This window comes from Orcinus orca, chromosome 15 (genome assembly GCF_937001465.1).
Source record: "Orcinus orca chromosome 15, mOrcOrc1.1, whole genome shotgun sequence".
Taxonomy (NCBI): Eukaryota; Metazoa; Chordata; class Mammalia; order Artiodactyla; family Delphinidae; genus Orcinus; species Orcinus orca.
In genome coordinates this window covers 40,229,685-40,242,370 of record NC_064573.1, presented here as the reverse complement: position 1 = coordinate 40,242,370, position 12,686 = coordinate 40,229,685, and the positions used below count along the sequence as shown (strand labels likewise).

General features: G+C 40.8%; 1 protein-coding gene across 30 annotated transcripts in view; it reads left to right on the top strand.

Annotated features, from left to right (window-relative positions):
* The window catches only part of DTNA (dystrobrevin alpha), a 390,891-nt gene that overhangs the window by 291,081 nt on the left and 87,124 nt on the right, over positions 1–12,686 (top strand). For all 30 annotated transcript variants that reach the window (XM_033435206.2, XM_033435230.2, XM_049697961.1 and 27 more), the window contains one exon: positions 5,666–5,879. In XM_033435206.2, coding sequence (XP_033291097.1) covers positions 5,666–5,879 — 214 coding nt within the window. The remainder of the gene's footprint in view (positions 1–5,665; positions 5,880–12,686) is intronic.

Genomic DNA, 12,686 nt, shown 5'->3' with positions numbered 1-12,686 from the left:
AATACATTTTGTCTATTCTTGATATGGTTAATGTTATCTGAATAATTTCATTATGCAAACTGATGTCTTATGTAATATATTAGTATAAAACGTATGCAGTTTTATAGATGAGGAAACCCCACTTCTTATCACCTGTGCGTGATAGTAGGTGCTCTGTGATGGACATTTAAAGCTTGATGGCTATTTAGTAAAGTGTGCACAGTGCCATCTAGTGTTATACAGTCATCATTGCATGACCTAAATAAATTCCTCGTTTTCTAAAATGACTTGATAGCTCAACAATAAGTAACATACAACTGTCAGACCTTTAAAACAGACCTCTTAATAACTTCCTAATGACTCTCAACTTAGTTCATTTCTTAATGTTCCTATTTAATTAAGCAAAAGGCTTGTGATACTTACCTTTTTCAATAATAATAGGTATTGAATGCTTGTTATGCACTAAGCACTATGTGAAGTGCTTTACATGGATTATCTCATTTGCTTCCCACAATAACCCTGTAATGGAAAAGCTGTTATTGTCCACATTTTACAGATGAGGAAACTGAAACTTAAGGACATTAAGTGGCTTGCTCAAGGTCATAATGGATAGCCAGTAGGGAAATCAGGTGGAAACCCAATCAACCACCCAGGAACGTGTACAACTTGTATCACTCTGTGCTGTGATCTGAACCTCTCAAAGTAGTTACCAGTGAAATAAAGCTTCCAAGAAATCTTTATGAAAGCAGGCCTTCCTTACCAGGTCTCTGTTAACAAATACAGTGAAATCAATTCAAACTCCACTAACGCAGAATATTTGACAACCAAACTGAATAGGTATCTGCTTTTGTGGCTGGGATGGTGTTTGTGCTTCTCTGATATCACCTACATAATATATGCTCAAAATTGTATGTTAATTAGTTTATTTAATTTGGAGGACTGGGCTAAAGCTTAAGTTTGGATTCATAATAAATCTTGTAAATTAATAATAGCATAGCATGGCTGCAGATCAGAGAGTGTTTAATTATTTTAACACAAAATATTATGTGCCAAGCCCTGTGGTCAGCCCTTGTGTATACCTTTTCTCTTTTATCTTCACTACAACTCCCTCTGGGTGGCATTAGCTTTCTCATTTCTAAAAAGGGAATAATAAACTGTATGGAGGTGAGATAACTTGCCCACAGTTTCACAGTTATTAGTGGAGCCAGGAGTGAAACCTCAGTCTTTGTGATGGCAAAATCTGTACCGTTTCCACTCTGCCATTCCTAGAAAATAATGTGCGTAATTATAGTTGTCTGCGTACTGCCATCCCCTATGTAAAAATGCCACAGTCTCTTACTTGGACTAGAGCCATAGTCTCCAGCGATTTCTGCATGTGTGCCTGTCCACCTCTGCTCCTTTCTTCCCTCACTGTCAGAAATGATATTTTTAAGCTGCATGACTGACCATGTCACTCTGCTGTTCAAAACCCGTGTCTTAGCATAAAGACCAAAATCCTTATAGCAGTTACAGTGCTCCTCCACCTTCTTCAGGCCCCTTCACGACCATGTCGTAATCCTGTTTTGTACCTGGCACCCTGTCTGTCACAGTAAATCATGATTTCTGATTTTCTGTTTGTGCGATAGTGAGGCATGCCTGTATCCCCACCAGACTGTAAGTCCATGAGGCAGGAACCACACCTGTATGGTTTGCCATCGAGTCCCCAGGACCCACCACAGTGCCCAGCACATAATTATGAAAACTAGGTTTTTTTTTAAGTCACTTATTACTATCTATTCTCACAGCCAGAGTTAGTATTTTATTTTTCCTTATATTGAGACCTTAGGTGTGTAAAGACACAAATACAGAACAGATTTATTTTTAATAACTTTCATGTGATTTTCAGATGTTTTACTTGTCTATAATCATAGGCCATTATTATTTCCTATGGTATATGCCTTATGCCAAGCATTTTACCGGCATCATCCCATTTAACCTTCATAGTCATCATCAGAAGGTAAGGACGGTTATCAGCCCCGCTTTTCTAAGATGAAGATCCAGAGAAGTCAAGTAATTTGACTGTTGATATATCTAAGATTCAATCCAAGGCTTGTGTGATTGTTCATGACTACGCCTTGTTGTGTCATTAGCAATTGAATGCATCCTTAGAAGACCCTGTTTCACTGTTGTCATTTCCTTGTCATGCACTCACTTAGCCAACAAATATTCATTAAGCTCCTATGATGTGTGAGGCCCTGTGACAGTGCTAGGGGTGTGAACAATTATCATGACAGGCAGTCTCTTTCTGTGGCGTGTGCGATGCAGAGGCGGAAACAGATGACCAGCTGGTGGAAACAGATGACCAGCTGGTCTGTACAGAGAGTCCACAAATACTGTGATGAGGAATAATAGGATTCTAAGGTGACACATAGGAGGGATACAAAACCTAGAGGCAGGGGATCCAGAAGACATCCTTGAAGAAATGGTATTGACACTAAGTTACGGTGGATGAGACATAGATATGAAGTAAATGAGGCCAGATCAAAAAGAACTTTGCAAGACATGTTGAAGAGTTTGGATTTCAAATTAATGAGAAGCTATTAAAGGACTTTCAGCAGCATACAAGTGACATGTCAGATTTGCAGTTCAGAAATATCACTCTGACTGCAGTGTGTAGGAAGAATTGGAATGGAGAAAGAATAAAGGCAAAAGAACTGATTTAGTCAACCAATAAGAGATCGTGAAGACAGCAATGGATGATGGAATTGGGTGATGCAAATAAGGGTCCGTGGAAATGGAGGCGTTAAAGTGACATTTAAGGGATATATTCATAGGACTTGGTCACTGAGTACATGTGGGATGTGAGGACCCAGGGATGAAATGCAGATTCTGGCTGGACCAGGGGGAGGGACAGGGGCTAGTGCCATTCACTAGAGAAGGGAACCCCAGAGAAAGTGGGTTTGGAAGAGAAGAGGTGAGTATAGGCTGAACACGCAGAGGCTAAATTGCCTAAGGAACCTCCCTATGGGTCTGTTGGCCACTCCCGTGGACCTGTGTTATTCCGCTTGTGGGAATCCTGAGGGCCTTCCTGTGCTCTACAACGTCTCCTCAGGAGAGACCTAGCCGTCCAGACTATCTCCCTCCACCAGCAGCCATTTCCTGCCTTGTAGCCATCTCCCTCCTGTGCTCAAGTTCACAGTCCATATTCCTCTTCTCCAATGCCTGTTTCATGTGATCCGTAGCCAGGATTCAGATCAGAATAGTTCAGTACTCCACTTCCTATGGTTACCTGGGCACAGATACCAACCAGGACGATGGGGGAGATCTCATCATCACTGCTCTCTTTGTATCCTGTACCCAGACATCCCCAAGGACTAGATCCAGAGGATTTGTTGATCAAACATATAGGGAATAATTATAGGAATACCAGCTCTTTCCCTCAAGAAAATTTAATTAATAAATAAATTCAACTTGTAATGCTATCTCCCTTGGAGTACCTCACCTGCTAAATTGAAAAATTGGATAAATAACATCAAGAAATACAAAGAACATCCTTGTTATGTGATATACAGAGAAGGTTGCAAAATTGGAATCACATCTGAATTCATCCAAATCTAATAAATATTTAAGTAATTCAGTTGGAAAGTGATTTGTATTCCTCGGCTCCAAACCAGAGATATGCCAAAAAGTTTTCTTTTGACATGACTCACATTACTCACTTGTTCATGTATAATGTGTTGTACCCATGTACCAGGCACTACCACTTTGGATTTCATGCATTTTTCCATTTAATGAACACAATTCCCACTTTATAGGTGAGGAAAGTGAGGCTGTAAGTCAAGGCTAAAAGGGTATGCACTTGTAGTAGAAGAGCTAGATGTGGACCTAGGTCTTTGGACTCCAAGTCCGGTGTTAATTACAACTTCAAGTCCAGGATCTCAATAGATGTTAGTTTTGTTTTTCAAATATAGGATCAGAAGTGAGCAAAGAGATAAGAGACTAAAACTTGAAAGTTGTTGGTGGAAAAGCATATGTGGTGTGTGTAGTTCTCAGGAATTAAAACATAAGTATATACTTCATTGAGAAAATCAACATATTTATTTTCAAGCACCAAAGTGTAATGAAAAGTGAACCTTAAACTTGGTGAGGATGTGGAGAATCTGGAACTCTCACACTCCTGATGGGAGTGTAAAACACTACCACTACTTTGAAAAACACTTTGGAAGTTTCATAATTAAACATACACCTACCATACAACGTAGCCACTTTGTTTCTAAGTATTTACCAAAAGAAATGGAAGTATATGTCTATACAAAGATTTGTACATGATCGTTCATAGCAGCTTTATTCATAATAACCAATAACTGGAGCAACACAAATGTCCGTCAACAGGTGAGTTGATAACCCAATGGTGGCATATCCATTTAACAGAATACCATTCAGCAGTAAAAAAAAAAAAGGAGCAGACTACTATCATGCAACAACATAGATGATTCTCAAAATAGTTACACTACGTAAAAGAATACAGACCAAAAAAAGAGTACATATGGTATGATTCCAGCGATACAGAATTCTAGAAAATCGTGATGGAAAGCAGATCTGTGGTTGCCTGGAGTGGGGAGCAGGATGGATCAGAAGGTGCGCGAGGAGACCTTTGGGGTTGATACATGTGTCCATCGTCTTGATTGTGGTGGTGTTATCTGGGAATGTCATAACAAGACCTCGGGGTGAACAGGAAAGAAATAGAAATGGATTTCTTGACTATCCTAGTGAAAGTAACCATGACTTAAGTTACACGAGCTTACTAACAATGGAACCAAGAAATTGTTCTTGATCAGGTGAGTTAAGTGATCTGTGCCTTAGTTGTACTGCTGCATTGTAGAGATAACTTTTCCTTTTCCCCCGCCTGCCTTCCTGCTTACTTTAACTTTCCCTTTTTTCTTATTTCAAACCTCATACTACTAAAAATACGTAAATAAATGAAAATATTTTAAATGCTCAAATGCAGTTTTGATAGCCTTTCAAACACTAGAATTTAAGTGTTGGTTTTCTCTTTTCTTTGTAAGGGGTCAGTGTGTACAAGTGGGAAAATGCTTTAAAGCCACATAGACTTGTTAATTTTAATCACAAGTACTATATACTTCAGAGTTGCTAAGAAACTAGATCTTAAAAGTTCTCGCCACAAAAAAGAACTGATAATTATGGAACATGATGTGTTAGCTAACGCTATGGTGGTAATCATACTGCAATATAGAAATGTATCAAATCAATATAGAAATGTATCAAATCAACACCTGAAACTTACACAGTGTTATATACCAATTATATCTCAATATTTTAAAAAGCCAACTAGACCTGGATACAAATGCCAGGTGACTTCCCTCGGACCTTTGCATTTGTCGGTTAACTTCTTTGATTCTCACATTCCTCACATGTAAGTATTTCAAGGGTCTATTATGAAGAATAGAAATAACTCTCTACTGTGATGTTCAGAAAATCATTTGTTTGCTGTTTACACCTTGTACATCAGCTCTTTGAGATCCTGCACTATGTGCCTTTACTGATGTCAACTCCTGTAGTAGTGGAACACATACCAAAGCGTATGAGGCATCTTGACAAAAGAGGACAGATGGTACATGTATAATAATGAATTTACCTTTCCATGCACTCTGGTCTGATGTGTCCACTCTGCTTTCATTGTATGTAGTGCACCTGGTGGACATTTGGAACGTCATAGAAGCTTTGAGGGAAAATGGTCTGAACAACGTGGACCCAAACATAGAACTCAACGTGGCCCGATTGGAGGCTGTGCTCTCCACCATTTTTTACCAGCTCAACAAAAGGATGCCAACGACTCACCAAATTCAGGTGGAGCAGTCCATCAGCCTCCTGCTAAACTTCCTGCTGGCCGCCTTTGATCCGTAAGCTCCCTCTGCATATCTGTGACTCACTACATGTTCGGTCTCCCCTTCCTCTTGCGCTTCTTGGTCTTTATTCCAAAGAATTTTCTAGAGTAACCAACTGCTTCTTTTTTTCTTAGTCAGATACTTATCTCAATAAAGTTTCTATGTGTTTGATATAAATTTTAAATGCTTTGGAAATGACTTAGAGAGTAAAATAGCTCCATAGGAAGTGGAGGACAATTGTATTTTATGTGCTGACCTTTATTTAACTCATCCCATGCTTCCTAGAAGCTATGGACGCTTGGAAGTGTTGCGTGATAGGCCTGTGGAGCGATTTAATGAACCATGATGTGGGAGGATGTTTTTAACGCTCTCCTTTGCAAATTATCTAAGACAGTGCTTCTGAGGTGTCATAACAAGACCCCAGAGCAAACAGATGTTGAAAAGTGTTCCTTTCTTGACCAGCCTAGTAAAAGTGGCCGTGACTTGCATTAAATGGACTGGTCGATAATGTACCATGTAAAACAACGTGATGCCATCCACACACCATGACTGAAACTCAGCCTCATTATCTTATAACTTCCCCTCGCAGACCTAGGGAATTTCAGAACTGTCTGAGATCTTAAAGACCATTCTTCCAAACCTCTCATTTTACAGATGAAGGACCCGAAGTACAGAGAGATTGTCACTTGTCCATTGACAATCGGCAGGTCCAGTGGCTCTCAGCATGATAGTGGCAGAGTGGGGATTTAGAGATTCAGCTTCTATTTTTTTTCCAAGACACATGTGGCAGCGCTGTGAAATGTAAAACCTCCCCTGAATCACATTATCAGCCGAAAATTACAAAGGGGGGTTTGCTGATGGCCCCTAGGCTAGATATAGGATCAGCACCTCCAATTTCACCCCTGGTTTTGAATATTAAGAAGGTAAATTGCTAGCTTGATCTTTCAGCAATCCCATTTTAAGAATCTCAGAAGATTTTGCTTAGTCTCGTTGTCTAGCCAATGCTTGGGAATATTTAAACCCAGCACTGGAGATGTTCCAGCCAGGCTAATGTTATTATGCCGCTCACAAAAGTCACCAGCTGTCACGTTGCGACCTAGCGTGGTGACAGAATTGTGCATGCTCAGTTTGACCAATATACATTATTGTCTACGTGTTAATATTTTGAGAAATTCTGAAGTTGAAATAAACAAGTAGTCCAGCCTGATAGATTCCATGCTTAGTCTGTGCAGCCTTCAGAAGTGATGTACTGCTTTGGGCTAATCACTGTGGTAGCCAAGCGACAGGGCTGGAAGAGGAAGATGTGGTTCCACATGACAGGTGGCAGAGTGGAACCAAGCCGTGGAATTTCTATAACAGCATTTCTGTCGTGTCCCCTTAACAAGATCATGGCAGCTTTCAGACCTGTTACTGAAGTCTTCAGGAGCTTCATTTGTTATAACAATGGAAAATGTAAATAGAGAGAATTTCCTGCTACATCTTGGGGTATTTCTAGAGGATTCAAAGCTTTGATAAGGAATCAAAGCTAAAAAATAATTTGGGGGCTTCCCTGGTGGCGCAGTGGTTGAGAGTCCGCCTGCCGATGCAGGGGACATGGGTTCATGCCCCAGTCCGGGAAGATCCCACATGCCGCCGAGCGGCTGGGCCCGTGAGCCATGGCCGCTGGGCCTGCGCGTCCGGAGCCTGTGCTCCGCAACGGGAGAGGCCACAGCAGTGAGAGGCCCGCCTACCGCAAAAAAATAATAATAATTATAATTTGGACCAACTCTGTAAATACAGAAATGGGGCCAAATTAACAATAAGGTTGGGGTATTTTGTGAAACAGATGGGGCTTAACCTAATAGATTTTTCACTTTTGTTTGGAAATATTGGGAAGAGCATTTCAAAAAACAGAGCTGTAAATGTTCTCTAAATAGCTATGATAATGTAGCTGAATCATTGCAAGATTGTTGGATGCTAAGCTTAAGGATTATACCAAGGTAAAGAGTAGTTCACTTTTCTCCACACCTCTCCAGCATTTATTGTTTCTAGATTTTTTGATGACGGCCATTCTGACCGGTGTGAGATGCTATCTCATTGTAGTTTTGATTTGCATTTCTCTAATGATTAATGATGTTGAGCATTCTTTCATGTGTTTGTTGGCAATCTGTATATCTTCTTTGGAGAAATGTCTGTTTAGGTCTTCTGCCCATTTTTGGATTGGGTTGTTTGTTTTTTTGTTATTGAGCTGCATGAGCTGCTTGTAAATCTTGGAGATTAATCCTTTGTCAGTTGCTTCATTTGCAAATATTTTCTCCCATTCTGAGGGTTGTCTTTTGGTCTTGTTTATGGTTTCCTTTGCTGTGCAAAAGCTTGCCCTGTTGGTGAGAATGTAAATTGATACAGCCACTATGGAGAACAGTATGGAGGTTCCTTAAAAAACTAAAAATAGAACTACCATATGACCCAGCAATCTCACTACTGGGCATATACCCTGAGAAAACCATAATTCAAAAAAAGTCATGGGGGCTTCCCTGGTGGCGCAGTGGTTGAGAGTCCGCCTGCCGATGCAGGGGACACGGGTTCGTGCCCCGGTCCGGGAGGATCCCACATGCCGCAGGGCGGCTGGGCCCATGGGCCATGGCCGCTGAGCCTGCGCGTCCGAAGCCTGCGCGTTCAGAGCCTGTGCTCCGCAACGGAGAGGCCACAGCAGTGAGAGGCCCGCGTACCACAAAAAACGAAACAAAAAAAAAAAGAGTCATGTACCAAAATGTTCATTGCAGCTCTATTTACAATAGCCAGGACATGGAAGCAACCTAAGTGTCCATCATCGGATGAATGGATAAAGAAGATGTAGCACATATATACAATGGAATGTTACTCAGCCATAAAAAGAAACGAAATAGAGATATTTGTAGTGAGGTGTATGGACCTAGAGTCTGTCATACATAGTGAAGTAAGTCAGAAAGAGAAAAACAAATACTCTATGCTAACACATATATATGGAATATAAGAAAAAAAATGTCATGAAGAACCTAGGGGTAAGACGGGAATAAAGACACAGACCTACTAGAGAATGGACTTGAGGATATGGGGAGGGGGAGGGGTAAGCTGTGACAAAGTGAGAGAGTGGCATGGACATATATACACTACCAAACGTAAAATAGATAGCTAGTGGGAAGCAGCCACATAGCACAGGGAGATCAGCTCAGTGGTTTCTGACCACCTAGAGGGGTGGGATAGGGAGGGTGGGAGGGAGGGAGACGCAAGAGGGAAGAGATATGGGGATATATGTATATATATAACTGATTCACTTTGTTATAAAGCAGAAACTAACACACCATTGTAAAGCAATTATACTCCAATAAAGATGTTAAAAAAAAAAAGTAGTTCACAAAAATGTTCAGAAGAGATGTTTGATTCCTAATCTTCTTACAGATAGGAAGGCCCCTGATGTATTCTTTCAGTAATCTCATTGTAGTAGATTTAGAAACACATCCACCCAAAGAAATCTCATTGTAGATTTCACAGACACATCCACATAGAGACCCCAGTCTGCAGATGCTTCTGCCTGCTCTCCTTTGGCAGAGCAAATGAATACAGGCAGTTCTACTGAAAAACAAATTTTCTGTCTGATGGATTTTAAATTTTAGACAATGTGAGAGGTGAGCCGTCAGGAAGTCCCAGTACCTGGAAATACAATTTAGAAGTGAATATAAGAATAGAAACAAGAATAAAATGACTGTTCAATTCTATCTCTTATAATAGTAAACTTCTAATTATCCAATTGAGATCCAGTATGGAAATCTGATGTCACTTCCTACTACCTATCCCATAATACCCAAATATTTATTTTTTATTGAAGTATAATTGATTTACAATGTTGTGTTAATTTCTGCTGTATAGCAAAGTGATTCAGTTATACATATATATACGTTCCTTTTTCATATTCTTTTCCATTATGGTTTATCATAGGATGCTGAACATAGTTCCCTGTGCTTTACGGTAGGACCTTGTTGTTTATCCATTCTATATATAATAGCTTACATCTGCTGATCCCAACCTCCCACTCCATCCCCCTCCCAACCCCCTCCCCCTTGGCAACCACAAGTCTGTTCTCTATGTCCATGAGTCTGTTTCTGTTTGTAGATAGGTTAATTTGTGTCATATTTTAGATTCCACATATAAAGGATATCATGTGGTATTTGTCTTTCTCCTTCTGACTTACTTCACTTAGTATGATAATCTCTGCTTGTATCCATGTTGCTGCAAATGGCATTAATTTGCAGAACCCAAGTATTTAAGGGAGCCTTCTGTATTTTGGTAGACATGAATGAGCCCGATACTGGTAGATCAATGATGTGCTGTTGCTATTACAAAATCACTGAAACATTTAGGAGATTTTCCCCTCATTTGCTGTATTTTAAATGGACATACTAAAAGAAAAAGAGAGGAAAAATCCAAAATAAAAGAGTTAGAGATGCCTTAACAACCTGGACTCTATAAAGAGGTCATGTAAAAAAAAAAATTTAAAGGAAAGACAGTAATTTAAACCCATGAAGAATAAGAATTTGTATTCAAAGAAATACGTTCATTAGTTTCCTTGTGCCTTAAAGTTCACCAGCCCCAGCCAGTTGAACTCTGCCAAGAAATAGTGACCTGAAATGAGGATCAAGGTCCACGTGACTTGGATGCATCCCTGAGAACCAGACTCACTTTCCCACAACCATAGTTCCCCAAGAGTAGCACCCTTCTGTTCCTCTCCCCGCCAGAATCCCTGGATCTCAGTTCTCACACAGGCATGCTTGCCGCAGGCTCTGGTCAGTTTCCCGGTTGTGAGGTTTCTCTGCTCTTTGGCCAAGTCAGCCTCAAGATACAGTACATCACTACATACATAGGATGATTCATAGACTGTCAAGAGCTAGCATTTGCCTCCAATGGCCTATGCCATGCTTGCCGTCCTGTCACTGAATAGGCAGTCCCTTCAGTCTAGAAGGTTTCTGTCTTGATCACTTTCCTTCTAAAAATGGATACTTGGGGGCTTCCCTGTGGTGGCGCAGTGGTTGAGAATCTGCCTGCTAATGCAGGGGACACGGGTTCGAGCCCTGGTCTGGGAAGATCCCACATGCCGCCGAGCAACTAGGCCCATGAGCCACAACTACTGAGCCTGCGCATCTGGAGCCTGTGCTCTCCAACAAGAGAGGCTGCGATAGTGAGAGGCCCGCACACCACAATGAAGAGTGGCCCCCGCTTGCCACAACTGGAGAAAGCCCTCGCACAGAAACGAAGACCCAACACAGCAAAAATAAATAAATTAATTAATAAACTCCTACCCCCAACATCTTCTTAAAAAAAAAAAAAAAGGATACTTGGGAGGGATATCACCTAGTGGGCTATTAACCAGCCAACTTCTAAGCAGACCCTTTCTACAGCCAGATGCTTTCTTCTCTAAGTGTCTCTAGGGAAATGGAGGGGTGTGCCTGGGAAGCATGGGAAAGGAGGTCTCAGAAGAAGGGAGCAGGGCTGACAGGGAAGAAGAATACAAGGAAATGACCAGAGCCTTAAGTCAGTCTCCTCCTCTTCTCTCTTTCCTTCCGTGTCCCCCAGGAACTGGCCTGCCTTGCCTCCTTCCCTGTTTGGTGGCAGGAGCCTTCCCCTGAGGCTCTCTCTTTCAGAACCCACTAACTCAGCAGCCCTTTTCCTCTCCCTTCTTGTCCATATCCCAGTGGGGGTGAAAATCTCTTTGAAGTGTTCTAAGGACTTTTACTGTTATTACTTTTTAGGGAATTGAAAGTAACAACAACAAAAAAATGGCGGAAAGGTACAAGATGAAAATAATTCTTTTAAAAAAAAACAAACATATATACCTTTATTGAGGTATAATGGTTACCTAGAAAATAATTCTTCAAAGTTGATCATGTATGGCCTTTTGGAGAGGTGGGGTCATAGACGCTGATACACTGTGAAGCCCTTCAGCTCTCATGGCCAAGCTGCTCACCCTCTGCCAGGTCCCACTGTTCCTTGAACATGACTCTTGATAGTCTCTTGAGATCCCTGTCTCTCTGCTTATCTGACTGACCCCCACAAGCTACTTTCAAGTGGGACCGTGTCTTTTTCTTTATATGTACAGCACCTGAGCCAATATCCAGCTCATAATGAATCAGTGAGTGAATGAATAAATGAATGAAAATCAAAGGTGGACTTAGCTCTTATCACACTAATTTCTTTTCATTCTTTTTCTGAGATTAAGCCCTCCTTAATCTCCAATCTTTTACTAAATCTAGCGGGTCTAAGTTTGCTCTGTCATCTAGATTCATACCCTCTGTTTTCACTTCTCCTCCACAGAGAAGATCACTAGATGTCCATGGTTACTAATGTGGGCGGATCCCATTTTCACAACAGACTTTAACGTGCTTCTCTTTACCCTCTTCCTGCTTCCCCGGGAAACACTAACATCAACTTTCGTCAGTTGACTTAATCTCATTTCAATTCAGGAGCCTCCCTTCTTGGCACAGTTCCTCATAAAGTAGATTATATGACAGGGGCCTCACTTTTAGCGAATATTATTTCCACATATATTCGAAAACTTGAAGTAGGACAATGATATATATTAAACAGTGGTTTTTCTATTTTTGGAGGTCAATTCTTTTTTCTTTTTTTTTTAATGTAGAGTCAGATTTTTTTTTTAACATCTTTACTGGAATATAATTGCTTTACAATGGTGAGTTAGTTTCTGCTTTATAACAAAGTGAATCAGCTATACATATACATATATCCCCATATCTCCTCCTTCTTGCGTCTCCCTCCCACCCTCCCTATCCCACCCCTCTAGGTGATCACAAA